General features: G+C 52.6%; 1 protein-coding gene across 3 annotated transcripts; it reads left to right on the forward strand.

Moving 5' to 3' along the window:
* The first annotated feature begins 1,045 nt into the window (after window positions 1-1,045).
* MYO1C (myosin IC) lies at window positions 1,046-24,854 on the forward strand. 3 transcript variants are annotated; one of them, XM_079130791.1, is made up of 32 exons: window positions 1,046-1,306; window positions 7,820-7,975; window positions 8,086-8,201; window positions 8,814-9,012; window positions 9,097-9,177; window positions 10,632-10,811; window positions 10,896-10,994; window positions 11,197-11,310; window positions 11,393-11,464; window positions 11,844-11,963; window positions 12,086-12,168; window positions 12,383-12,488; window positions 12,596-12,676; window positions 12,949-13,040; window positions 15,494-15,588; window positions 15,666-15,712; window positions 15,826-15,906; window positions 18,525-18,630; window positions 18,721-18,838; window positions 19,633-19,746; window positions 19,824-19,900; window positions 20,258-20,326; window positions 20,425-20,509; window positions 20,612-20,771; window positions 21,054-21,137; window positions 21,834-21,927; window positions 22,221-22,276; window positions 22,418-22,553; window positions 22,632-22,702; window positions 22,786-22,883; window positions 22,998-23,097; window positions 23,547-24,854. In XM_079130791.1, exons 1-32 carry the CDS (start codon window positions 1,232-1,234, stop codon window positions 23,571-23,573), a joined length of 3,192 nt encoding a protein of 1,063 aa, XP_078986917.1. In that variant the 5' UTR covers window positions 1,046-1,231; the 3' UTR covers window positions 23,574-24,854. The 3 variants fall into 3 exon arrangements, with proteins under 3 accessions (XP_078986917.1, XP_078986919.1, XP_078986918.1); XM_079130793.1 differs by lacking the exon at window positions 1,046-1,306 and adding an exon at window positions 2,074-2,205; XM_079130792.1 differs by lacking the exon at window positions 1,046-1,306 and adding an exon at window positions 6,373-6,534.
* Window positions 24,855-26,244: the final 1,390 nt, after the last annotated feature.

Genomic DNA, 26,244 nt, shown 5'->3' on the forward strand with positions numbered 1-26,244 from the left:
CATTCCTGAGTGGGGGAAGCTTCAGGGAGGGAAGGGAAAAGTGCCTAGGGGAAGATCTCTGCCCATAGGGCTGTCGGTGTCAGCACAGGCCCAACACCTACCAGCCCCTCCCGTGCCAGCCTCTCCCTCTGGAAAGGTCTGTTTCCCCCATCCACTTCCCCATTCTCACTTCCTATAAGGAATGGCTGGAGACTGGAGGGCCCAGTCCCAGGCCAGGAAAGTGTCAGCTGTGATTTAGCAACAATTAAGATAGAAAAACAGGAACACTGGGGGCAGGGGGTACAGTGGAAGAGTAAGAAGCAAATAGCTAGAAGTTGCACATCCTAGGAACCCAGGAACTAACCTCCCAAAGTAACCTGCGTGTGTCACTGAGGAGGGTAGGAAAGGATCCTTCCCACAGTGCCCTCCTGCCCCTTTTAACAATCCCCTGTGCCCAGGATGGCCAGCCCTGCTTCTAATAAAGCAGTGATGCATGTCTGTAGTTTTGCAATTTAGCTACTCAGAAGGCTAAGTTGGAAGGATCACTTGAACCCAGGAGTAAGTGGTATGCTGGGGTTGGGGCTGTAGGTCAGTGGTTGAGCACTAGCTAAGTGAGGCCCTGGGTTAGGTCCCTAGTTGTGGGGGTGCAGGGAAGGAGGCAAGCTTGCGCAGACTGGGCTAACATAGCAAGATCCCATCTGAAAAACTCAAGTGACTTACCGGTTGCTCACAGAGAAAGCCAAGTTGCAGGGACATGCAAGAGGGGCAGTGCCTAGTAAGGGATCCTCTTGGCTTAGGGGAAGATAAGCCTCTAATTAGGGGAGTGGTCACTGGATTTTCCAGCTATTACCAGAGTGGGTAGTGGGGGAAGCCCAGGCAAGGAACTGCTGGGAGAAAGGGGAAAGGCTGCCTACCCTTCGGCCTGAAGCTCAGGGTCCCCCATGGGTGGCTACATCAGCTCCTCTGGTTACCTGGGACAACAAGCATTTCCTCCATCCTTCAGCCCCTCCTCTTCCTGCCCCAACCCTCCCGGCCAACAGGCCTCCCAATCAGACCTGGACTGCTCCAGCTGTGTCCTGAGGAGGTGGACCAGCCATATCCCTTGGGGCTGGAGTTGAAGCAGAACCAAGTGGCCATCCCAGCGTGAAAGTGGAGATTCCTGTCCTCGATCGGTCAGCGCCAGTAGGGGAACAGGCAGATTTGCTCAGCCCCAGTGCTCAGCGATCGGCACACTGGCGCTCCACAAGGCAGAATGGCGCTGCAAGTGGAGCTGATACCCACCGGGGAGATCATCCGCGTGGTTCATCCCCACAGACCATGCAAGCTTGTAAGATGGGATGCTTTGGGCTGGGAGGAAGGGTGGCCGTGTCTCCCCTGGGACGGGACAGTTCTCTTTCTCAAGAATACTCTAAGGAAAGACATAAGCAGCAAGAATGGGTTCTGATCCTTGGTGGGTGAAGAAACTGGAAAAGGACTAAGTGGAAGCAGGGGATAAAGTTATTAAGGGTCACCAGACTCAGTAGTCTTCAAAGCGGAGATATGAGTTTGAATATTTCCTTCAGCTCCCTGTACCTTAGTGGGCTGTGCTATGAACCGAGCTTAACAAGCAGCTGAGGGTGCTACTCTGAGGTCAAAGGAGTAATGCATGTAAACAGGTGCGTAGTACAGTTAATGCCTCCCCTTTCCCTCTCGGTCCACGGAACTGGGACTGCGGAATTCAATGCAAACAGAATGGAAGGGGAATTGGGTGAAGGCAGAAGAGGTAGTTAGAAATGGGGTAAGTACTGCCCTGGCCTAGCACGCAGAGGGGCTGGTTTGCCCTTGGGATGTAAAGGGCTCCTAGCATGAGAAGGGAGGACCCCCATCTGACACACCCACCAACCCAGCGCTGCAGAGAGAGCTGGATCTTCTGCCGGAGTAGGGCGTGAGCGTGTGCGCGTGTGACTGAGACGCGCCTCATCCCGCGAGCTTATTTGAGGAGTGCGGCACCAAGCCTCAGTGGATGCGGGCTAGGGCTTAGGCCAGCGCGGGCTAGGGCGGGCTAGGGCGGGGCGGGGCCCGAGGGCGCGCGCGCGCGCGCCAGGGTCTGGGCCCTGCCGGGGATGACGACAGGCGGCGGCCCGGCCCCTGGAGGGCCCTGGGCGGGGAGAGTGCCGGCGCCGCGGACTCCGAGACCGCCAAGCCGCCCAGCCGGGCCCCGGCCCGCGCACCCGAAGAGCCGAGTCGGTGGGTACGCGGGACTGGGCGTGGGACGCGAAGCGGCCTCGTGGGTGGTCCCGGGAGGTCTCCGCTCCCTAGTAGGTTGGGGGAATGTCCAAGCGACCGGGCGCCTAGCCGACCCAGAGATGCGGTGGAGGAGGCAAGGGTCTCTGGCCCGGTTGTGACTTAAGATCCGCTTGGCCTGGCCCATGCGGGTCCCAGGGCCCGGAGGCGCCGGACTCAGCTTGTGTGGATTTAAGATTACTAGCGAATAGTGTGAAGGCGGGGAAGGGCGGCTTCCGTCGCGGGACTCGGGCACCTAGAGCGCCCTTTGGGCCTGTCCCGCAGCCCTCTGTGCTTCTGGGTTCCGGAGAAGTCCCCTGAGCCCCGCCCCTTCCCGTCCATCGCCTCCTCAGGGCTAGCAGCGTCAGTGACCGTGTGTGCCGGCGGGTGAGTGTGGCGGGTGGGCTCAAAAGATGAATGAAAGAATGAATGGGTGACCCACGATTTTATTCAACTCCAGACGCTGGGACCTCCCGCTCACACTTATGGGTTCTGAGATTCATTCATTCATGCAGGCGCTCACAGGGGCTTACTAAGTCCCCACTGGGTGCCTAGCTGAGTGTGTCCCGGACTGGAGCACTCTCCTGGAAGAGACTGGAAAAGGAAATAGACGTTTAGTGCTGAATGCGCTTGCGATAAGGAGGGGGCTGTGTTGGAAGTCAGGAAGGGCTTCTGGAGGTGATACCTGAGCTGTCTTCAGCGATGACTAAGAGTAGGTGGGGTGGTGAGGCAGTGTATAGGGCCAAGAAAGCTGCAGGTGCAAAGGCACAGCTTAGAAAGCCACGTGTGGCTGATGACTGGCAGGACAACAGCAGCTCCTCCTGGCTGTGTGAAGTGGTAGGGGAGGCAGGGAGGGAAGGGACTGCAGTCACACAGGAATGAGGAGCAGTGGGGTAAACTAAGGACAGTGGGGACCTCAGGAGTTCAGAACAATGGGACTTGAACAGGCCTGGCATGTGTGTGGGGGGGTGACCTATAAACTTTCACTCCATTAACATGAGATGTTAATTGTAGGATATGCATTTGGTGAGAGGACAGTAGGAAGATCAGTTAGCAAGCTACTATCTTGGCCCAGAACAGAAGCAGTCATAAAGGAGCAGAGTGAGAAGTTTAAGCAGGTTGTAACTAATGCAAAGAGTAGTGAGAGGAGACCAAACATTTTAAAACCATGTCCTGATGATCAGCACTCTGTTAGGGGGCAAGATGCACTGTTTACTTTGGCTGGACCCCCAGGCAGAGGTATCTGGCAGGGCAAATACCTGGTTCTGGAGCTAGAGTGCCCTTTGAACAATCAGAGTAGAGCTCTAATGTCCTTACCTTCTCCCCATTTCCCCACACAACAGTTTCCTGAAGCCTGGAACAGTGCTTGGTGGAGCAGCCTGGGCCCAGATTGAAGATTTACTTGATAAATCTAAATTTAGTGCCTGCTCTGTGCCCAGCACTGAATTGCCAGTGAGACAGGCTGTGGTTGTCTTTTCATTGCCCAAGAGGCCATAAGGATGCCTCAGTGGAAATAAGTTTGGGGCTCCTCAAAGCTGCCCCTCCAGACTGCATGGCCCTGAGTGGACAGGGGGAACATTTTCAGCTGCCCACTCTCCCCCATTTCTGCAGAGGTCAGGCTTGGAGGCATCTGACCCATACTAGCTGAAGTGTATTTGTTGTGTATTTGAAGTGTATTTGTTGGCTCCATCCCCTGTGGTGACAAACACCTCCCCAGGTGGAAGGAAATCCAAAGATGCCTTTGGAAAATAAGTCCTGGGTCACTCAGAGACCGCAGTTGCACCCCAGCCAGCTGCCTGTCCATAGGCCTACAGCCATACTGTGGGGGCAATCGCTGTTCCCTAGTTGCCACCCCTATGGTCTGCACATCAATCAAGTCACATGACACTGACGGGGGGGGGGGGGGAGGCGGTGAGAAAAGTCACAACCTGGCAGAGTATCCCTGTAATCTGAATGTAGGCATTAGGGCAGCCCTTCAGAAGTAGAGTGTTCGGGTTCCCAGGTTCCAATCCCGCTCCTTTACGTCTAGCTACATTGAACAAATCACTTTCCCTACTCGCGGTGTCTCCAGCACCCTAGTTTCTTCGCTTCCCTATCCTTTCTCTGGACTCACGCGACTGCCCAGAGAGGAGGAGCAGGCCAGTGGGGGTGACCCGGGCTGTGGCCAGCTCAGGCTCGCCGGGCGGCGGCGACGCCCCCTCCTTCCTCAGCCGGGCGGTGGCTGCGGGGGCGGCAGCGGGCATCCCGAGAATGCCGTGGCGCGGCCTGCAATGGGGGAAAGCCCGCCGGACCCCTCCGCTAGAGGATTCTCCTCATTCCAGCCTCTTGACGCGGTGGGGCGGGGCTGGCACTGCGGCCGCGAAGCTCCGCCTCCCTCAGCCCCTCCCCTCCGCCCTGGTCAGAGCCCACCTTCTGTTAGGGGCTCCCCGGACCCTCTTCCCCTGGGTCTTCTAAGGCACTCCTCCTCCTGGGTGGGCTTCAGGCTAGATTGTCTCCCGGCTCCTTTCTGGATTGTAGACCTAGGGGAACCGCGGAGAGAGCCGCCTCTCGCCCTGAAACCGCCTCTCACCCATCTCTCAGCTGTGGCCGGTGGCACCCAGTCCCCTTGCCCCCTCCAGAGGGCCCCATCTCCCAGCTGGTGCACCCTCGCGGGGCCCCCCGGGCGTTAGCTCCGGCCAGGCTGTTGTTTTCGAGGTAATGAGCTTTCCCCTCGAGGCTGCAGCCCGCACCTGCCGTAGCCTTACCCGCTCTCCAGGGAGCTCAGGTCCGGCTGTGGGGAGTGCTGGGACTTTGGGTCCTGGCTCCGCCTTTCCTCCTTAGCACAAGTTTGTGTCTGCCTGTATGTGCCTCAGGTTCCTTATCTGGCAGGCAAGGGACGGGTAAAATACTTGAGAGCTCTTTGTAACTGATAGACACGCCCGAGGGACTTTCCCCACAAAATAAGAAGTATGACGCGTCTGCCTCCAAGCATGTGTGAAATGACTGTGGCAGAGAGAAGGAAGGGGAAGAGGGTAATGGTGTTGAGAGCCTGGGAAATGCCTTAGCGCTTATTGCAGCCTATTCCAACAGTTCTGGCAGGTATTAAACCTCATTTTAAGGATGAAGAACAGATTCCGAGGGGATGGAAGTGTAGCTTAGTGGTAGAGCTTTTGCCTACCCCGAGTTCCATTCCCGCCACTGGGGAGAAACAAAAACAAAAACAAAAACAAAACCCCAAGTCCTTTGAAAGCTCTAACCATCACTATCCTGACCATTGATGAAAGCTGAGCCAGAGTCCGCCCCGACCCTTCCGCAGCCAAAGGAGGGCTGATGCCTCCAGAGAGGATGCTGGGGGGCTGATATGGGGAGAAAGAGGACGTCCTGGACAGAAGGAGTGCAGGGATCCCGCTGGACAAGACAGAAAGGCCCGCTCTAGAGGGAGAAAGGGAGGAATCCCTGGGGCACAGAGACCTGAGTGGGATGTCCAGGTTGCAGAAGGATGTTGGCTCCAAATGTCAGAGGTCGGACGTGGATTTCCCAAGAGGAAAAGCGAGGCCTCCAGAAGGGCCAGGGACACTGAGCAAAGAAAGGGGGTACCCTGTGACCGTCCCTGTTCCTGGGTCGTGTGATCCACCCTGACGAAAGGACCTAAAGAAATTTTCTCTGGGCTTAAAAACTCCGGGCCCGCCTCCCAGAGTGTGTATGGGGGTGGACAAGGTCCCGCACCCAGGCTCCGCCCGCCCAGGCGCGCGGGCCGTATTTGGACATTTCGTTCTATTTTTAACTTTCCCGAGCCTCGAGGTTGGTACTGGGGGGAGGGAAATCCTGTTTCCTCCGGGACCCACGGGCCTCGGCGCTCGTCCCGCTCCTGGCCTGGCCGCGTAGTGTAGACACGAGCCCGGAAGTGAGTTCCGGGTCCGTGTAGACGCGGCTGCCGCGCGGGTTCCGGGCCCCACCCTGGAACCAACGACGTCCCTCCTGGAAAACCTGACTCAGGCGGAGCACCGGCCCCGGGGGAGCCCCGCCCCCCTCTCCCGCCCGCCCCCGCCCACCTCCATTCCGTTCCGAAATACCCTGTAGCCCCTACCCCGCTCCCGCCAGCTGGAGAGGGACCCCGGGGTCCGGGCTCCGAGGGAGGCCATCTAGGTCCCAGCCCCGCGCTTCTGGGGCCAGCGAGGGGGCGGCGCGGGGGCGGGCCGGTCCCTCCCTCCCTGACGACGCCGCCGCCGCCGCCGCCGCCGAGCCCCTGACCGAGAGCGCGGGCAGAGGAGCCGGGCGCTGGGCCGGTCAAGCAGGATGCGCTACCGGGCGTCGGTGAGCTGGGGTGGTGGGCAGAGCGGGGGTCCTGGGCCTCCCCGCCTAGCGGCGCCGCCTCGGCCCCGCCGGGAAGCGGACGCGGCCCAGGAATTTCGGGTGGAAAAACGTCCCAGAAAGTTGCAGGGAGAGGAGGCCGAGGTGGGGAGGGCCGCGGGACGCTCGGACCCGGGGCCAGTCGAATAGCTCCTGGGGACAGCTGAGACCCCTCACCCTAGGGCAAAGGGGCGGGGACTGTGGCCGTATTTGGCTGCAACTTCGGGCGGGATTGGGGCGGGATTGGGGTGGAGCGGTGAGGGAAAAGTCTGGGAGTGCCAGGCCCCAGGCCCCGGAGGAGGGGTGCCCCCAGCCGGAGATCTGGGCCATCTGTGTTTAGAAGAGACCTTCTGACCTCTCTGGGATCCACACCCACCCCACCACCACCTTACACCTCTCTGACCCTTGGCACTGTTGGTGTCAATTTCTCCGAGACCCCAGATCTTTAAAGAGGGATCTCAACTCTGGGTGTGGGATGAGGGTCTTGCTAAACCTGTCCCCTTTCCGCCCAAAATTGGCTGCTGGGCTTTCCCTGGTAAAATCTGGCCTCCTGAGGCTTATTAGGACTCCCAGTGGAGGAGGTGTCTGAGGAGCCCAGCAGCTGGAGGGAAGGGAGTGGTCCCAGCTGTGGGAGAGAGAGCCACCCACTTCTAGGGTGGGTGTTAAGTCCCACTAGGGCTGGAGGCCCCTGGGGAAATCCCTCTCCTTAGGAGAGAAGCTCTTGCTTAGTCCCTAAGCAACACTCAACCCTTGGAGCTCTGAGGAGTGGGAGCTGCAGAAGTGACCCCACCCTGGCTGCAGAATTCACTCTGAGAGTTTGTCCTCCAAAGCACCTGTCACATGTGGCCCTGAGCTATGGGACCTGAGGTCACCTGGTCTAACTCAACTCCTCCCTGAGAAGGAAGCAACCCAGAGAGCGGAGGGTATTTGTCCAAGGTCAACATAGCATTCTTTCTGCTTTTTCAGGGAGTTCCTTCCCAGGACCCACCTCTCTCCTCACAAAACCAGTGCCTTCCTGAAATCTGTGGTCTTGTTCCCATGTCTGTTGGGCCCTGGGTACTCCTGTGAGCTGCGCCCAGGTCCCAAGTGATTTTTCTTCCATGTGTTCTGTTATCTGGGTCCTCTGTACCCAGCATGTTCTGTGTTCTGTGTCCACATACTCCTACCTTCCCTCTTGGGCCCACAGGCGTGGTAGGAGAGTGGCCTTAACTACTGACTCTGACCTTCTCCCATGGCCCATTCCCTGCAGGCCCTGGGCAGTGACGGGGTGCGGGTAACCATGGAGAGTGCCCTGACTGCCCGTGACCGGGTGGGGGTGCAAGATTTCGTGCTGCTGGAGAACTTCACCAGTGAGGCTGCCTTCATCGAGAACTTGAGGCGGCGTTTCCGGGAGAACCTTATTTACGTGAGGCCAAGTGGGGAGGGATGCTGGGGGCACAGAAGCAGGGCTGAGAGGGGAAGGAGGTACCAGGGGCCTCTAAGACAAACTTCTGAGTCTCCTCTCTTGACCCCTAGACCTACATTGGCCCTGTCCTGGTGTCTGTCAACCCCTACCGAGACCTACAGATTTACAGCCGGCAGCATATGGAGCGTTACCGTGGTGTCAGCTTCTATGAAGTGCCACCCCACCTGTAAGTGACCCCTTACCCTTCCAGCAGGAACCTCCTCCCCTGCCATCCTCATGTGAGACAACCCCACCTGTCACTCTGAAATGATCCCTGACTTCTCCCTTAGGTGAATTACTGTTCACATCTGTGAGGAACCCCACAGTTGCTCACCCTAGAGTTACCCAAGTCCTCACCTAGAGATGAATCTCTCAACTCCAAATGAGTGGGACCCCTAACCCTAACCCCAGCTCACACTCATACTTATTCTTCCAACTCTACCTGGACATGACCTCTCAACCCTGATGATCCTGTGATCCCCACTCATGAGGATCTCCTAATCCTGCCTATGAGTTCCCCAACCTTAACCTGAGTGACCTCCAACACTCCCACTTGGAGTAGAGTGATCCTCTCAATCTTCCACTTGAAAGTGGTCTCCATCCTCTAATGTGAAAGATCTCCGTTGGTCCACTCCGATGAAGGATGCCCAACCCCCAACCTCAAGAGTATCCCCTACTCCTACCCACAAGTACACTCCAATCCAATATGGGAGTGCCCTTGCACCTCCTATCTGTGGGGCTTCACCTGCAGCCACACTGTCTTCCACCCCCTGAATTCTCTGATGGGTCTGTGCTCCAGGTTTGCAGTGGCTGACACTGTGTACCGTGCACTGCGCACAGAGCGCCGGGACCAGGCAGTGATGATCTCTGGGGAGAGTGGGGCAGGCAAGACAGAGGCCACCAAGCGGTTACTACAGTTCTATGCAGAGACCTGCCCAGCCCCTGAGCGAGGAGGTGCTGTGCGGGACCGCTTACTGCAGAGCAACCCAGTGCTGGAGGTGAGGGGACAGCAGCATCTGAAGGGAGGGAGGGAGGGACAGGGAGCAAATGCCAGGTGTTCCTAATTCACCATCCACTCCTAGGCCTTTGGAAATGCCAAGACCCTTCGGAATGATAACTCCAGCCGGTTTGGGAAGTACATGGATGTGCAGTTTGACTTTAAGGTACCTGTGGGTGTATCACAGCAGAAGAAGGGATTTCCCATTCACTAGGCTCAGTATTTTTTGAATACCTACTGTGTGCCAGTCACTGTTCCAGGTACTGCTGTTAAAGCAGTGAAACCAAACAGACAAAAATCCTATCTCCTGGGGTGATAGGAAATAAACAGAAAAATAATAATTTAGGACACAGCAGAAAATAAGATGAGGTTAAGGGTGAGGGGCAGTTGCAATTTTAAATAAGGCAGATAGGGTAGGCCTCTCCGAGAAGTGGTGGCTTAGTAAAGGCTCGACAGAGATGGGAGCAAGCAGGGCAGCTATCTGAAAGGAGAGTGTGCAGGCAGCTAGAACGACCAGTGCAGAGACCTCACAGTGAGAGGGTGCTTGGTGTGCTCAAGGTTAGCAAGAAGGCCAGACATGTGGTCAGAGAAGAGAGCAAGAGGCCAAGGAACAGGAGGGGAGGCCAGATGGTACAGTCCCTTTTGGATATTTGTAAGATTGTGTGTGTGTGTGTGTGTGTGTGTGTGTGTGTGTGTGTGTGTGTGTGTGTGTGTGTTGCTGGGGATCAAACCAGGGCCTCATGTGTGCTAAGCATGTGCTCTATCACTGAACTACACCCTCAATCTTACAAAAACTTCTTTAACTCTGAGTGGAAGGGGGTTATCAGAGGGTTTTGAACAGAAGCATGTCATGATCCAACTTTCTTACTGAAAAGGTCACTCTGGCTGCTTTGTTGGGAATAGATGGTAAGGGAACTATGCCAAGCAGGGAAACCGGTTAGGAGGCTGGCATAATAATAGAGGTGACAGATGACAGTGGTTCAGACCAATGCCATGGCAGTGGAGCTGGTAAACAGCGATTGGATTCTGTCTTGAAGGTTAAGGCAGCAGGATTGAATATGATTGAATCGAGGAAATGGAAAAAAGGAGGTGTCTAAGAGGACCATAAGCTTCTTGGCCTGAACAACTATAAGAATATAGTTACCCTTGACCATGATGGGGAGACACAAAGAAGAGCTAGTCTGAGGAGTGGGGAAATCAGGAGTTCAATATCAAACCTCTCGAACTTGAGTTACCTGGCAGGTACCCAAGTAGAGTTGCAAAATACATGGAGTTGAATCTCCCCATTTCTTTTTGTTTTTTGGTTTTTGTCTTTTGGTTTGTTGTTGTTGTCATTGTTGATGGACCTTTATTTTACTCATTTATTTTTATGTGGTGCTGAGGATTGAACCCAGTGCCTCACACATGCTAGGCAAGCACTCTACCACTGAGCCACAACCCCAGCCCCTGAATTTCTCCATTTTTTAGATGAAGAAACTAAGGCCAGAGAGGGTAATGTGCCTGAGCCCACATAGCTAGTGGCAGAGCTAGAATTAGAGCCCAGGTCTGTAGGGGAGTATGGGAAAGATAGGCGCTATGCCTCAGTCCCTGACCAATTTCCTTGCCATGCCCTGTCCACAGGGTGCCCCTGTAGGTGGCCACATCCTCAGTTACCTCCTAGAGAAGTCCCGAGTAGTACACCAGAATCACGGGGAGCGGAACTTCCACGTCTTCTATCAGCTGCTGGAGGGAGGTGAGGAGGAGACATTGCGCAGGCTGGGCTTAGAACGAAACCCCCAGAACTACCTGTACCTGGTAAAGGTGAGTGGTTGGAGGGCTGGCAAGGCAGGTGCCACCAAGGGGCCACAATGCCAGGACTTGACAACCAAGCTATTCCCTCTTCAGGGCCAGTGTGCCAAAGTCTCTTCCATCAATGACAAGAGTGACTGGAAGGTTGTCAGGAAGGCGTTGACAGTCATCGACTTCACCGAGGATGAAGTGGAGGTGAGGACTCCTCTGGGGACCCTCTCTTTCCTCCTATAATACCCCACAAATCGACTTATACTTTTAAAACCCATTTCTTCCTCTAACCCCCTTCTCTTCCAAGAGTCATCTATCCCCTGTTCCATCTGACCATCTCCAGATGCCCCCATGGGGTTCCTGTCCCCCTCTATAATCACTACCTGCCACCTTTCTGCTCCCACAGGAGCTGCTGAGCATCGTGGCTAGTGTCCTGCATTTAGGCAATATTCACTTTGCTGCCGATGAAGAGAGTAATGCCCAGGTCACCACTGAGAACCAGCTCAAGTACCTAACCAGGGTGTGTGTGGTGGGCAGAGGGCAGGAGAAGGAAGCAGGGGCAGGGGGATTGCGCCTTCACTGTGCCCACTCTCCCTTGGCAGCTCCTTGGTGTGGAAGGCTCGACATTGCGGGAAGCCCTGACACACAGGAAGATCATCGCCAAGGGAGAAGAGGTAAGCCAAGCGTTTGTCACTGGTGAGAGGCAGCTCCCATTCCCATCATTCCCCCTCCTCCTGTTCTACTCAGTGGTCCTCTCAGCAGTGCTGGAGGCACAGTGAGCTGGCCAAAGTCACTTGAGAAGAGGGTGACGAAGTCAGACTTGAATCAAGATTCCCAGCTCCAGGAACGATCACTTCTTCCTATATCACCTTCCCTCTGGTGTGCTTTGTCCCCCACTTCTGTCCCAGTACCACCACCACTCTCCACACCCAGGCTCACTAGAGGCCGAAGGGCAGGCTGGTCAGAGCTTCCTGGTCGTCTTCCTGAGTACAAAGGGGAGGTGGAGTGGAAGGGTGTCTGTGGCACTTGTCCTAGTCTCACTCTTTGCTACAGCTCCTGAGCCCACTGAACCTGGAGCAGGCGGCATACGCACGGGATGCTCTTGCCAAGGCTGTGTACAGTCGCACTTTCACCTGGCTGGTTGGGAAGATCAACAGGTCACTGGCTTCCAAGGTGAGGACTCGGTCTATGCTGCTTCCAAGACAGTCATAGGGAGGCTTGTCAGGGAGGGCTGGAGCTGGGAGCTGGGTAGCAAACACCAAGACCCATGCTCTTGGTTGAATGACTGGCCCTAGGATGCTGAGAGCCCCAGCTGGCGGAGTACCACGGTTCTTGGGCTCCTGGACATTTATGGCTTTGAGGTGTTTCAGCATAACAGGTCAGCATCACCCTTACCCCTTGCCAGCCACTTATGTCTTCCTGTCCTGGTCTCTCTCCTCTGTCCCCCTGCCTGTCATTCCTGCTTGATGACTCTTCTAGCCAAACTGGATCTGGCTCTGCATCTCTTACCCAACTGCTCAGGGGCCTAGTCCTGTCCTTCCCCTGTCCCTGTGTCCCCTGATACTACCATGGGCTCTTCTGTTTCCTCACAGTTTTGAGCAGTTCTGCATTAACTACTGCAACGAGAAGCTGCAGCAGCTCTTCATTGAGCTGACACTCAAGTCAGAACAGGAAGAGTATGAAGCAGAGGGAATCGCGGTGCGTGCGAGCCTAAGTTGCCCCTGTGCCATAGAAAGTCAGGCATCGGGGTCTCTGGGAGAGGGTACAGGACCCCATGATGATGCCCATCTTCCCTTTCCCTGCAGTGGGAACCTGTTCAGTACTTCAACAATAAGATTATCTGTGATCTGGTAGAGGAGAAGTTCAAGGGCATCATCTCCATCTTGGTGAGTTCTCTGCTCCCCCAGGCTTCATGTTGTGGGCCAGCTGGGAGATCATCTTCACCTTTCCCTTTCTCTCCAGGCCAGTTCACAGAGGGCTAAGGTGTGGGGCTGGGCAGGGTAAGGTGGATGTTGGCCTGTCTGGAAGCTCCCCATGGGGACTCCCTATGCTCTGCTCCTTCCCCCTGCATCTTTGTCTCCCTTCACAGTACCCTGGAAACTTCTGTGCTCTCTAACCCCTCCTTTAATACATCCCTCACACTGTGCCCCTCCTGTAGGATGAGGAGTGTTTGCGCCCTGGGGAGGCCACAGACCTGACCTTCCTGGAGAAGCTGGAGGACACTGTCAAGCACCATCCACACTTCCTTACGTGCGTAGGGTGGCAGGGATACTGGGGCAAGGGCTGTCTTAGGCAAAGCCTATGGATGGCTGGGTTCATTGTGGTTAACTCCTGCTATAGGACTGGGGGCGTAGAGCGCATGCCTACCAGGTCCTGGATTTCATCCCTCACATACACAAACACAACCCCAGAAGCCACAGGGAAAGTATTAGATTAAGGACAGTTGCACAAAGCCACTATTTCCAGAGCATGGCTTCCTCCTTACTCTTTTTTGATAAAGAAACTTGCTAAGATTTTTTTTTAAGCTTCCTTATTTGGGACTTGCTTTTTTTTTTTTTTTTTTTTTTTTGTACCAAGGGCGCTTAATCACCAAGCTACATCCTCTGCCCTTTTTTATATTTTATTAGAGACAGAAGACAGGGTCTCGTGCAGTTGCTTAGGACCTCGCTAAGTTGCTGAATCTGGCTTTAAACTCTCAATCCTCCTGCCTCAGCCTCCCAAGTTGCTGGGATTATAGGTGTGCACCACCATGCCCTGCTGGGACTTGCTTTTTATTTAAAAGCAAGAAGGAGTAGAAACAGAAACAAGTACCTTTGTCTCAATTCATCCTGTATACTTTGTGCACATCATCTCTTAATCTATAAGCAATCTTTTAAGGAGGCATTCTTATTGTTTTCCCCATTTCTTAGCAGGACTCACACAGTGAAGTGCCCCAGGTTATCTCACAGGTAGCTTGCAGAGCTGAGACTCAGTCCTGGGGCTGTTGAATGCCAAACATTTGACCATTGTTTACTTAATAACATATTAAAAACTTGCTTCTGTCAGGCACAGTGGCACACGCCTATAATCAGAAGGCGTCAGAAGTTTGGATCAGAAGGAGGATCAGAAGTTTGAGATCAGCCTGGACACTTTAGCAAGACCCTTTCTCAGAAAGTAGCAAAGGGAACTGGGTGCCATGATGCATTCCTGTATTCCCAGTAACTTGAAAGGCTGAGGCAGGAGGATCTCAAGTTCAAGGCCAACCTCAACAACTTAGTGAAACCGTAAGCAACTTAGTGAGGCCCTGCCCCAAAATAAAAAATAAAGACTGAGGGTGTTGCTGGGTGTGGTGACACATACATGTAATCCCAGCGGCTCAGAAGACTGAAACAGGAGGATTACACATTCAAGGCCAATCTCAGTAATTTAGTTAGGCCCTAAACAACTTAGCGAGACCCTGTCTCAAAATTTTAAAATAAAAAGTGCTGGGGATAAAGCTCAGTGGTAAAGTACCCCTGAATTCAATCCCTAATATCTTCCACCCAAAAAAAAAAAGTGTTGGGGGTATAGCTTGGTGGCAGGGTACCCTGGGTTCAATCCCCAGTGCCGTAAAGAAAGAAATAGTTAAAAAATTAAAAAGGGCTGGAGGGCTGGGGATATCACTCAGTTGGTAGAGTACTTGCCTTGCAAGCACAAGCCCCTGGGTCCAATCCCCAGCACGGGAAAAAAAAAAAAAGGAGATCTGGAGGTGTAACTCGTAGCTCAATAGGAGAGCTGCTGGTACTAAGAAAAAATAGAAGTTAAAAAAAAAAAAATAAAAAAAGCTTGCTTCTGATTGTAAAAATAATATTGCTCATTTTAAAAACCTGGAATATGTGCAGAATGGCCTCAAAAAATCCTGTCATCCAGAGGCCATCATTGTTAATAATTTGAGGCATTTTTTTTCCTGCTCTTTTCTCTATCTTTTTTTTTCATAGTCAAGAACTTATTGTGCATAAGGCTCAGGATAATATTATATCCTCAGTATTCTCCTGTATCATCAAACAGAAAAATTCCCTCAAAATGCTTCCTCCAATGGTTCTAACTCATGAACAGCCCATGGTTTTCACTCAGCCTTTGGAAGCCCTGGCCAGCCTACAGATTTCTGCTAGAATAACTAAGGGCTGTCACAGACATCTTTGTGTCTTAAATCGTTGCCTGTATCTCTGGTTAATCTGTTTGGAATAGTTTTTTGTTTTGTCTTTCCAGGTCTGGGGATGGAACCCAGGACCTCCTGCATGCTAGGCAAGCGATTTGCCACTGAGCCAAAACGCAGCCCTAGAACAGTTTTTAAAAGTAGAAAATAGGCTAAAGGATATAAACATACTTAAAGTTTAAGTAATTTCTTGGCAGATTCCATTCTGAAAATATAGTAGGCAGTTCACTCTGGGCAGAGTAATGCAGCAGTTGGAGGCAATGAAATTAGCCCTCCACCCTGTGTGCCTGGCAGTCCAGAGGCCTAGGTCCTGACACTGTGTGACCCTGGGCAAGGCATTCCACCTCCCTGAAGATCATGCAGAGGGGCTGATACCCTGCCCTGTCTGTCACATGACTTGTGGGTTGCGAGGCAGCCCCAAGGTACACCTGCTCCCTACTGGGTGCTGGTGCCTTGCTGAGATCTCTTCAGCAAGCAGGGGCATGGCTCAGGTCAGCAATTTGTAGCTTCATGTCCTTGTCTCCCCCAGGCACAAGCTGGCTGACCAGCGGACCAGGAAATCTCTAGGCCGTGGGGAGTTCCGCCTTTTGCACTATGCCGGGGAGGTGACCTACAGCGTGACTGGTGAGGATCTTGAGGCTGACTACCCCTGGGGACTGGGAGGGGCTGTCCTTAACCCCTCACCTACTGTTTCCACACAGGGTTTCTGGATAAAAACAATGACCTTCTCTTCCGGAACCTGAAAGAGGTGAGGAAGACATGGGGGTGACAGGGTGGGGGACAGCTCTGTATGCCCCTGTGCCCAGGAATCTTTTGTGTCTGCCTCTGCTCCCACTCTAACCATCTGTTCTGTCCCCATAGACCATGTGCAGCTCAAAGAATCCCATTATGAGCCAGTGCTTTGACCGGAGTGAGCTCAGTGATAAGAAGCGGCCAGAGACGGTGCGGAGGCTGTGGGACATGAGGGGGCGTGTGTGTACCTGAGCATGGATGAGTGCCCACATGGGCCTGGAGTTGGCATTGTTCATGTGAGCATGTTTGTTGGTGCCTATGTGCACATCTGTGTGTGTCTGTAGGAGATGCCTCTTGGAGTATCTTTGCCTGCTTACCAGTGTATGCCTGTGTGTCCACCTATCTCTTAGGTGTGGACTTGTTTGTGTGTGCCTGTTACTGTGGGGGAATCCATGTGTGTACACCTTTCCATGTGGGTGCCTGTGAGTGTTCAACCAGCAGACGCTTTGTAACAGATGTTGCTAAGCACTGAGGATGCAAAGATGTGCAGCTGGACGTGTAACTCAGTGGTAGAGTGCTTGCCAGCACCTGGTAGGCCCTGGGTTCCATCCCCAGGAACAAATACACATTCACAAGTGCAAAAAAAAAAAAAAGTGTTCTCACAGAAATGTGCACAGAAGAGAGGATGTAGCCACCTCTTGGGGCGTGGTGTGGCGGTGGTTGGGGAAGGCTCCCTGGAAGTTCAAGTATTTGAGATAACTTCAGAATGAGAAAGTGCATTTCAGTCTGATGGACCTGCGACTGGGGGCACCATAGGCAGCAAGAGGGTCTAACACAGACACACACAGACCAATAAAGGAGGTCAGCAGGAAATTAACATCACAGAGGAGAAGGACTAAAAGGAAGGTGTGGCCAGTGGTGCTGGATGCCAGAAGATCTCTGTAGAGCTGAGGGCAGAGACATGACTATTGGGCTTGCAGAGGAGGGTCAGGGTAGTCCTGGTTAGTAAAGAGATCAGTAGGGAGGTAGAAGCTGGAGTGCTGCAGGTAAAGACATGCTTGCCAGGGTGGGCACCAAGGCATTGTGTTGCCATCCTGGGACCCTGCTTGCTCCCTGCTGCTGTTCACTCTCCCTCACCCTGTGTACCCTCATCCTCTTGACCCCATTTTCTCCCACTCAGGTTGCTTGTCCACCACTTTTCTCCAGGCCTCTCCAGGAAACCACAGACTTATGCATCCAATGATTTCCTTCCCACCTCCCCAAGTGGGCTCTTGGTTTCCCAGTCCCCAGCCTTGCTCATTCTGTGTCCCTAACTCAGGACAGAGATAACCCTCTACCCAGTCTTCCAGGCCAGGGACCTAGTCATCATTCCTTGTTCTTCACTCTCCCCCATCCAACCACTAGATCTTGCCTATTGCCACAGTACTTCTCAACTCCTTCCTCTTGGTCCCTTCCACATAACCGCTGATCCAGATTACTGATCATTGTCTCTTCTCCACGCCAGCCAGCCTCCTCTCTGGTCTCCTGGCATCCCATTTGCTTCTACCAATCTATCCTCCATACATCGGTAGAGATATTCCAAACTATATTTTTTCTTTTTGGTCACTCCATCACTCTGAATTCCTCTTTGGCTCCCTACTTCCCACAGGGATAAAATCTAATATGTTCAATATGATTTTCCCATGATACTACCACTGCTTGCCTCTATAACCTGACTTGTAGCTCCCAGCATATGTCAACCCTTTGCTAAGGTCATTTGTCTTCCTGGACTGTCATTCTTACCTTTTTCTTTTATGTGAAGTACTGAGAATTGAACCCAATGACACTCTACCACTGAGCTACACAACCATCCCTTTTTTATTTTTTATTTTGTGGCAGGGTCTTGATAAGTTGCCTAGGCTGGCCTTCAACTTGAGGTCTTCCTGCTTCATCCTCCTGAAGTACTGAATTTACAGGCATGCAAATTTACATGGCATTTACATGGCCTATCTTCTGTCCAGCCATTTCCTACTTATCCTTTTAAATTCATTTTAGGGTCATTGCCAGAAGATCTTTCCAGATTCCCTTTACCCCCACAGACTAATGAGTTGTCCCTAATTGGTGTTCCCAGAACCTCCACACATGCCCCTATTATTTATTTTCTCTGGTACTAGAACTGAACCCAGGGCCTTGTGTATGCTAGGCAAATACTCTACTACTGAGCTACAGCCCCACTTTTATTTTGTTTTGTTTGAGCCCCACTTTTATTTTGTTTTTTTTGAAATAGGATCTCACAAAGTACTCAGCCTACCCTTGAACTCATTATTCTCCTGCTTTGGCTTCCTGATTTGTTGGGATTATAGGCATGCACTACTGTAATTGGTTCACCCCTGTTATTAATACAACCACAAGAGATTACAAATTTTTGCTAAGGAATCTGCTTCTTTACAGGCCTGAGATCCTTGAAGGCCCTGCAGAGCAACATATAGAGATAGTAGTTGAATGCATAGGTATAGGACTTGCTGCTTAGAAATGTAGCTCTAAAGTTGTGGGAAGAGTGGTTGCAAAAGGGAGGTACAGAATGGAGGTTGCCAGGGACCTAAGCAGAATTTTTAGACTGGAGTGAGATGCCTAAACTAAGGTCTCTAACCCAGTCAGAGGGATGTGGTACAGAGTCTGACTGACCCCTTCTTCTGTTGTGAAGGAGAGGTAGTAGAAAGAAGTAAGGGCCAAGCAGAGAGGAGGGCCACTGCAGGGGTCAGCAGCTTTTCAGGGGTAGGGTGTGCCCACACAGGGGTAAGCGACCTTAGCCCCACTCAGACCAACCTTCCATCCCCTGGACTCTCCAGGTGGCCACCCAATTCAAGATGAGCCTCCTACAGCTGGTAGAAATTCTGAAGTCAAAGGAGCCTGCCTACATCCGCTGCATCAAGCCTAATGACGCCAAACAGCCCGGTAGGGCCTCCCGCTCCGACAGGGCTGCGGGGTCTGGGCCTCCCCTACAGGGATGACCGGTCATTAACCAACCCTTTACCCTTCTCCCAGGCCGCTTTGATGAGGTACTGATACGGCACCAGGTGAAGTACCTGGGGTTGATGGAGAACCTGCGCGTGCGCAGAGCTGGCTTTGCCTATCGCCGCAAATACGAGGCTTTCCTGCAGAGGTGGGCGGGGCCTTCTCGCAACTAGGAAAGGGGCGGGAGGAAACTCCTGAGCTGCAATAGGGAGGATAGGCATTCATAGTCAGGTTTTAGAGATGAGGACGCAGAGACTCTGAGCTGCTCTGGGACCCATGCCGAGAACCACTTCGTGCTGCAGACCCAGTGTAATCCTTGGAAGAGAGAACACACCAGGCTTCCAGTAGGCCCTGTCCTCCTGAAGCACCTGATGAGGGTACAGGAGGCACACATCCACAAGCCTATCATGAAACAGATGGAAACGGGTTGGGGCCAGAGTTTACAAGGAACTCAGAGAATAAAGCAGTTTTGTGGTTATTCAGAGTTATGGGCCTGGGGAATCGATCATTATGAATTCCATCTCTGCAAATTTCTTTTTCTTTCTCTTTTTTGGTGGTGGTGCTGGGGATTGAACCTAGGGCCCCACACATGCTAGACAAGAGGTCTATCGTTGATTACACCCCCAGCCCAGTTTTATTTTGAAGTAGGGTGTCCCTAACTTGCCCAGTCATGATCCTTTCTTCCATAGCCTCTCAAGTAGCTGGGATCACAGGCATGTGTCACTGCACTCAGCTTATCTCTGCCACTTTCTATCCCTTGGTCTTAGGTAGATGGGGATACCTAGTTTCCTCATCTTTAAAATGCTTCCCCCCAGCCATCTATGAACTGCAAACAAATCAGTAGGAATAGCCAGGAGGTGCCCAGGGAAAGCTGGTAGGGACCTCCAGAGAAGAGTATCAGCTGGTGTGTAGCTGGGTGCATGTTGTTTCTCATGTCTCCAGGTATAAATCACTGTGCCCAGAGACATGGCCCACATGGGCAGGACAGCCCCAGGATGGTGTGGCTGTGCTGGTCAGACACCTTGGCTACAAGCCAGAAGAGTACAAGATGGGCAGGTGAGTGGTACCTATTCCTGGTGGCTGGGTGGACATGGGAGGTGGCAACAAGGGGCTGATTATCACTGTTCTCCTAGGACCAAGATCTTTATACGCTTCCCCAAGACCCTCTTTGCCACAGAGGATGCCCTGGAGGTCCGGCGGCAGAGCCTTGGTGAGAGGGAGATCCATCCTTCCTGCCCCATTGGTGTCCCTTCTGGGGAATAGGGAAGAAGTCACTTCCTTCTCAGGAAGTCTGCCCCACCTACATACAGCTCCCCCACCTCCTTACCAGCCCCAGCCCCAACACCCACGATTTCAGCCTGCAGGCTGGCCTCTAGATGCAAGCTCTGAGCATATTCCCACATTCATTTGCTTTCCTTCATTTACTCTCATTTAACTCATTTCAATTTGTACACAGTAGCTCATTCAGCCACTCCCTCCTTCATGCCACTCATTGAGCTCTGACAGTGCCAGGCTCCCAGTTGGTGACCCTGATCTCCAGCCAATTGAATTCTTTCCTCAACCATAGCCACGAAGATCCAAGCAGCCTGGAAGGGTTTTCACTGGCGGCAGAAATTCCTCCGGGTGAAGCGATCAGGTTTGGGGGCCCAGGGGTATTTGGAGTGGCAGGGTCTTGGGTTAGGGTGGTCCACCGCGATGAGGAGATACAAGGTCAGCCATCTGTGGTCCCCACAGCCATTTGCATCCAGTCATGGTGGCGTGGAACATTGGGCCGAAGGAAGGCAGCCAAGAGGAAGTGGGCAGCACAGACCATCCGGCGGTGAGTATGGGGACACCATGAGAGGGCTGCAGAATAAGGGGTGTATGGGAGGGCCTATTGCCAGGCTTCTCACCCCAATCCTTCTTGGCTTGCCACCCCCAGGTTCATCCGTGGCTTCATCCTGCGCCATGCACCCCGTTGTCCTGAGAATGCCTTCTTCCTGGATCATGTTCGCACCTCATTTTTGCTTAACCTGCGGCGGCAGCTGCCCCGGAATGTCCTGGATACTTCCTGGCCCACACCTCCACCTGCCTTGCGTGAGGTCAGTGGGTCCTCCCAACTGAGTTAGAGACCATCAAAACACTTGACAGAGGTGTCCAATTATCATGTGGTCAGAGGGGTGATTAGTGGGGACCCAGAAAGGGAGGGGAAATGGAGCAGGGCTATGAAGAATGAGTTCTTAGAGAGAAAGCACTCAGGACCAGAAGAGCTGTCAAGTTGAGGAAACATTACTTGTACAAAGACTTGGTGGGCATATGTTGGAGGTCCTCAGAGGTTAGGGAGCCAGGCTGGGTAAATACTCTGACCTTTCTCTTCTCCATAGGCCTCAGAGCTTCTACGGGAATTGTGCATGAAGAACATGGTGTGGAAGTACTGCCGGAGTATCAGCCCTGAGTGGAAGCAGCAGGTGTGGGAGCTGGAGGCAGCAAGGACTAGGCAGTGGGGTTCAGGAGAAGCAGGCATCAAATGAAGAGTGCTGGCCTGGGGAAGCATTTTACTTCAGATTTACCCTATAACTTCAGATGGATCCCAGGCCCCTATGACCTCATAAAGTGGAGGCTGGAGTAGATTATAGGAGGCAAATAGTGGGTTGTTTCAACTTGAGTTGCCCATTGCCCCATGTTGTAAAGTTTCCAGATTCACTGTTATCAATGGATAATATCTTCCATAGACATGGAGTCAGACACTGATGGTTGATGTGCCTTGTATTTGCAAACACAGTATTGGGTGATGATAAAGCACCCACCCAATTCAGATAACTTGTAATAGCTTTGAATATTTAGCAATCAGCCCTCTATAAGATTCCAAGCCAGAACTGAATTTGGGGACTCCAGAGCCTGGTAGGGAATCATTTTGGAGAATCATTCCCAAAGTCAGGCCTGGATGCTGACAGTGCTGTTGTGACCCTTCTGGGGAGCACTCTGCCTTGGTTGGTGTAGGAGAAGGCAGAGAGAAGGGATTATAAGAGTATTGGTGGCTGGTCCCAGCTTCCTGGGGGACCTGAGAGCAGGTAAGGGAGGCCTTCCTGATTTCTGTCTTGGCCTGCATGTCCCTCATGTTCCCCACCCCTTATAACACTCCTCCACTCCCCTTGTCTCCTCAGCTGCAGCAAAAGGCGGTGGCTAGTGAGATTTTCAAGGGTAAGAAGGATAATTACCCCCAGAGTGTCCCCAGACTCTTCATCAGCACACGGCTTGGTGAGCCCCTGATTTTTCAATACTCCAACCTTCCATAATGGCCAGGTTTAGTGATGCATGCCTGTAATCACAGTGACTTGAAAGGCTGAGGCAGGAAGCCTTTAACAAGGCTTTCAAGGCCAGCCTGGGCAATTTAGTGAGACTGTCTCAAAATTAAAAGTAAAAAGGTCTGGGAATGTGGCTCAGTGGTTAAGAACCCCTGGGTTAATTCCCAGTACCACAAACAAACAAATAAAATCATCCTGTTCCCCGCTCACCTTCTCTGACTGCCCTCTCCCCCATCTGGGTTGCAGGCACAGATGAGATCAGTCCCAAAGTGCTACAGGCCCTAGGCTCTGAATCCATCCAGGTGAGACCCTGCCTGCAATCTCTAGTCCAGTCTGTAGCCCAAGATCTGGAAGCGGGTCGGTCAGGGCACAGGTAGAGAATAAGGTCATCCCAAGAGCCCCTTAGTCCCTTCCCTGTCCCTCACCCTGCCCTCTGTCTTCAGTATGCTGTGCCAGTAGTGAAATATGACCGCAAGGGCTACAAGCCTCGCTCCCGGCAGCTACTGCTCACACCCAGCGCCGTGGTCATCGTGGAGGATGCCAAAGTCAAACAGAGGATCGATTACGCCAACCTGACTGGTCAGCCAGAGTCCAGGGCTGCATAGGGAGGGATCCTGCTCTGACCTTTCATCTCTGACCTCTGCCCTTCCCCCTTAGGAATCTCCGTCAGCAGCCTGAGCGATAGCCTCTTTGTGCTTCATGTGCAGCGTGAAGACAATAAGCAGAAGGTGCCCCTTTAGGGCTTGGGAAGTAGGAGGGGTTCTCTAGCTCAGGACAGGGCTTGATTCCTTCATCTGTCTTGGCCATTCAGGGGGATGTGGTACTGCAGAGTGACCATGTGATTGAGACACTCACCAAGACAGCCCTCAGTGCGGATCGTGTGAACAACATCAACATCAACCAGGGCAGGTAAGGCCGATAAGGGTGGTGAGTTAGCTGTTCCTGCACTTGGGGACAGGGCAAGGACCCACCTCAAAGAGTCTGTCTTTGTGAAAAAGTTCTTATGTGCTCCCTTCCCTCTAGCATCACATTTGCAGGGGGGCCTGGCAGGGATGGCATCATTGACTTCACACCTGGCTCAGAGCTGCTTATCACCAAGGCCAAGAATGGGCACCTGGCTGTGGTAAGACCACCTGTGAGGTAGAGGGTCATAAAAATGGCAGCAGAGGGCTGGACACTGTGGCACGCACCTATAATTTCAGCAGCTTGGGAGGCTGAAGCAGGAGAATCACAAGTTTGAGGCCAACCTTTTTCTTAAAAAATAAAAAGAGCTGGGGGTGTAGCTCAGTGGTACAGCACCCCTGGCCTGGGTTCATTCCCCAGTACTACAAACAAAAAAACCCCAACAGTATGAAGTTGTAGGGGAGATCCAGGTTGGTTGATGGTGGACTAGGTGGGAGGAGGGCCCACCTTGTGGCTAAGGCAGCAGGTATTCCTATGGGAGTAGGACTGGAGTTTCCAGAAGTAAGGCCACTAGATCCCCCAGTCTGCTACTACCTGTATCTAACCTGGGACAAGTACCCAGAACAGCTGCCACCCACTCACCACTTGATTTTTCCCACACCTCCACAGGTGGCCCCACGGCTGAATTCTCGGTGATGAAGGTGCTCACTGGACCCCCTCCCAACTCTCAATGCTTTGCTTATCCCATTCTCCCCTTCCCAGTTACCAAAGACTCGAGCTTCCAGACAGGGACCCAGGGACACCTCAAAGCCCACCTGCAGCCTCCTGCCTCCTGCTCATTCCTCTCTTGAGGGAGCAACAGGGGCCAAGGAGCTACCCCAGGAGTGGGCCAGGCCGGGCCACAGCAATAGGAAAGCCAGGGCAAGCCATGCCAGCCCAATGCTGATGCCAAATATGTGAGAGAAGGGAATTTTTGCTGAGATTTTCTCTGAGATTTTTGATGCTTTATAGGAAACTATTTAAAAAAAAAAAAAAAAAAAAAAAAAAACATTTTCATACCCCAAGACACACTGGATGTGTTTTTTCTGACTTAAACAGGGCAAGGAATGTAGCTGAGAGGTTGGGTGGACTGGGCTATGGACCCTCTCCCCTGGCCAGGCCACCCTCTCTTCGTTCCCTTGGCACCTTGTCTGACTGTCTGTCTGCCCACAAGTACCTTTTGCAACCCTCTCTGACCTCCACCTGGGGGCTGACACAACCTTTGCCTGCCTTCTTCCTGCCTTAAGAATGCCCTTTTAGGGTCTGAGGGTGTAGCTCAATAGTAGAACGCATGCTTAGCATATGTGAGGCCCTGGGTTCAAGCCCCAGTATGAAAAAAAATGCCCTTTTAATATCATCTCCAATCTGAGGGCAACCTGTGGTGGGAAAAGAAGTCTTAAACCATAAAATTTGGACAACTCAGATTATGTAGTCTAGCTACCTGAGAGGACAAAGCTAGAGACAGAGGCCCAAAGAGTAAAAGGGACTTGACCAAAGTGATATTGTAGGTTGGGGCAAAACTAGGATTGCAGCCCCATCCTCAACACACTTCACTGCCACTCCTAGGGACAGGGAGCCCCATAAAATATGGGTCATGTCTTAAGTGTGCATCTGTCTCCCTGACCAGCAGTCACCCTTGGGGGCCACTAGTTGGGAGGAACACTTCTGCCTGAGTTCATGCCTTAGGGTGACAACTGTCTCCCATACACTTTGGACCCAATTCAAGGATTTAGGGCCTTTACTGGCCCCAGGTCCCTGCCTGGCCTGTGTGCATGGGGAAGGGGCTGGCAGGGGCATCACCTCATTCTGCTGCTTCCCCTTTGTCCCAGAGGGCCTGGGGGCTGCCCAGCTGCCTCTGTGCCCTCCAGGGGTCTCAGCCCACTGCTGACACTTTTGCAATCCAGAGAAACACTAAATAAAGCAATATGTGTTTGCCAACATGGTCTCCTTGTGAATATTAGGAAAGAAAGAGGGCAGCCAGGAACTTTATATTGCAATTTTGTCTCACTTCCTCCCAGAAAAAGGGGACAGGGCTTCCTCCCTAGGGACAAGAGCAAGAGTCACCAGTGACTGCACTATGGATTCACTACCCAATGCTGCAGGCTGGGAGCAAAGAAGAATCACACAGAGGCCCTGACAGCTTGGCAGGGTAGGCCGAGCTGCCTGACAGAGGCCCAGTCCAGTGTGGTGGTGCAGGCACCAAGGGCACACTGATGAGGGATCAGCTCATGTAGGCAAGAGCAGTAAATGTTTTGTAGAGAAGATGGAATCTGAAGCAGGTCCTCTGGTCCCAATTCTGTTGCAAGGAACAAACCCTATTCAAATTGACCTAAACAGAAAAGGAAATTTGTCAGCATTAGCAATTTAAAGATCTAGGGTGGGGGACTACTTCTAGGTGCTCAAAGGACATTGTCAGGAATGTATCTGAAATCAGCTCTTGGCTCACTTTTTCTCTGGTGATGTAGGTAGGTATTCCCCTCGTGGTGAAGTGACAGCAACAGCTGCCAGTAGCTCCAGGCTTTCATTTAGCATTGGAGGATAGAAAAAGAATGTGGCCCTTCTCCAATAATTTGAAAGTCTTGGATGTGAGAATCAGTGGACCAACTTGAATGAGGTGCTGGTCCCTGATCCAGTCCCTGAAGTTAGAAGGCGGTATTCTGATTGGCCAGCCTTCGGTCATGTGCCTTCTTTGCAGCCCGGAAGCTACCAGAACCACACCCAACCGCAAGGACCAAGAGTGGGAGGGAGTAGATGACTCTCCAAAGAAAAAACAGTGTTGGCCAAGAAGCAAGGGAGTGAGTGCTGCAGGCTGCAACCACAGAGCTCATCAGTGGGCCGCTAAGAGTTTTCCCAAGGAGAGGCACATTGTGGGCAGAAGAAATGGCACACACAGGACTTGGAGGCAAGGAAAAGGTTTGACGTGGGCAAGGGTTTCAGGATACCGTCCTAGGGAGTTAATTCCTCACCTAGGATTCTCTCTCTCTCTCTCTCTCTCTCTCTCTCTCTCTCTCTCTCTCTCTCTCTCTCTCTCTCTCTCTCTCTCTCTCTTTCGCTCTTCTTTTTTTTCCTTGTAGTGGGGATTGAATCCAGGAGCAACATCTTCAGTCTTATTTATTTAGTAGTACTGAAGATTGAACCCAGGGAGTCTCTACCACTGAATTACAACCCCAGCCCTTCTTATTTATTATGTTAAGACAAGGTCTGGCTGAGTTGCTGAGAGTCTCACTAAGTTGCTGAGGCTGGTCTTGAAATTGTGATCCTTTACCTCCCAAATCACTGGGATTACAGGTGTGCACCAAATCACTGTGCTGGTTTAGGGTAGAGTTCA

The sequence above is a fragment of the Sciurus vulgaris genome (assembly GCF_902686455.1).
Source record: "Sciurus vulgaris genome assembly, chromosome: 3".
NCBI lineage: Eukaryota > Metazoa > Chordata > Mammalia > Rodentia > Sciuridae > Sciurus > Sciurus vulgaris.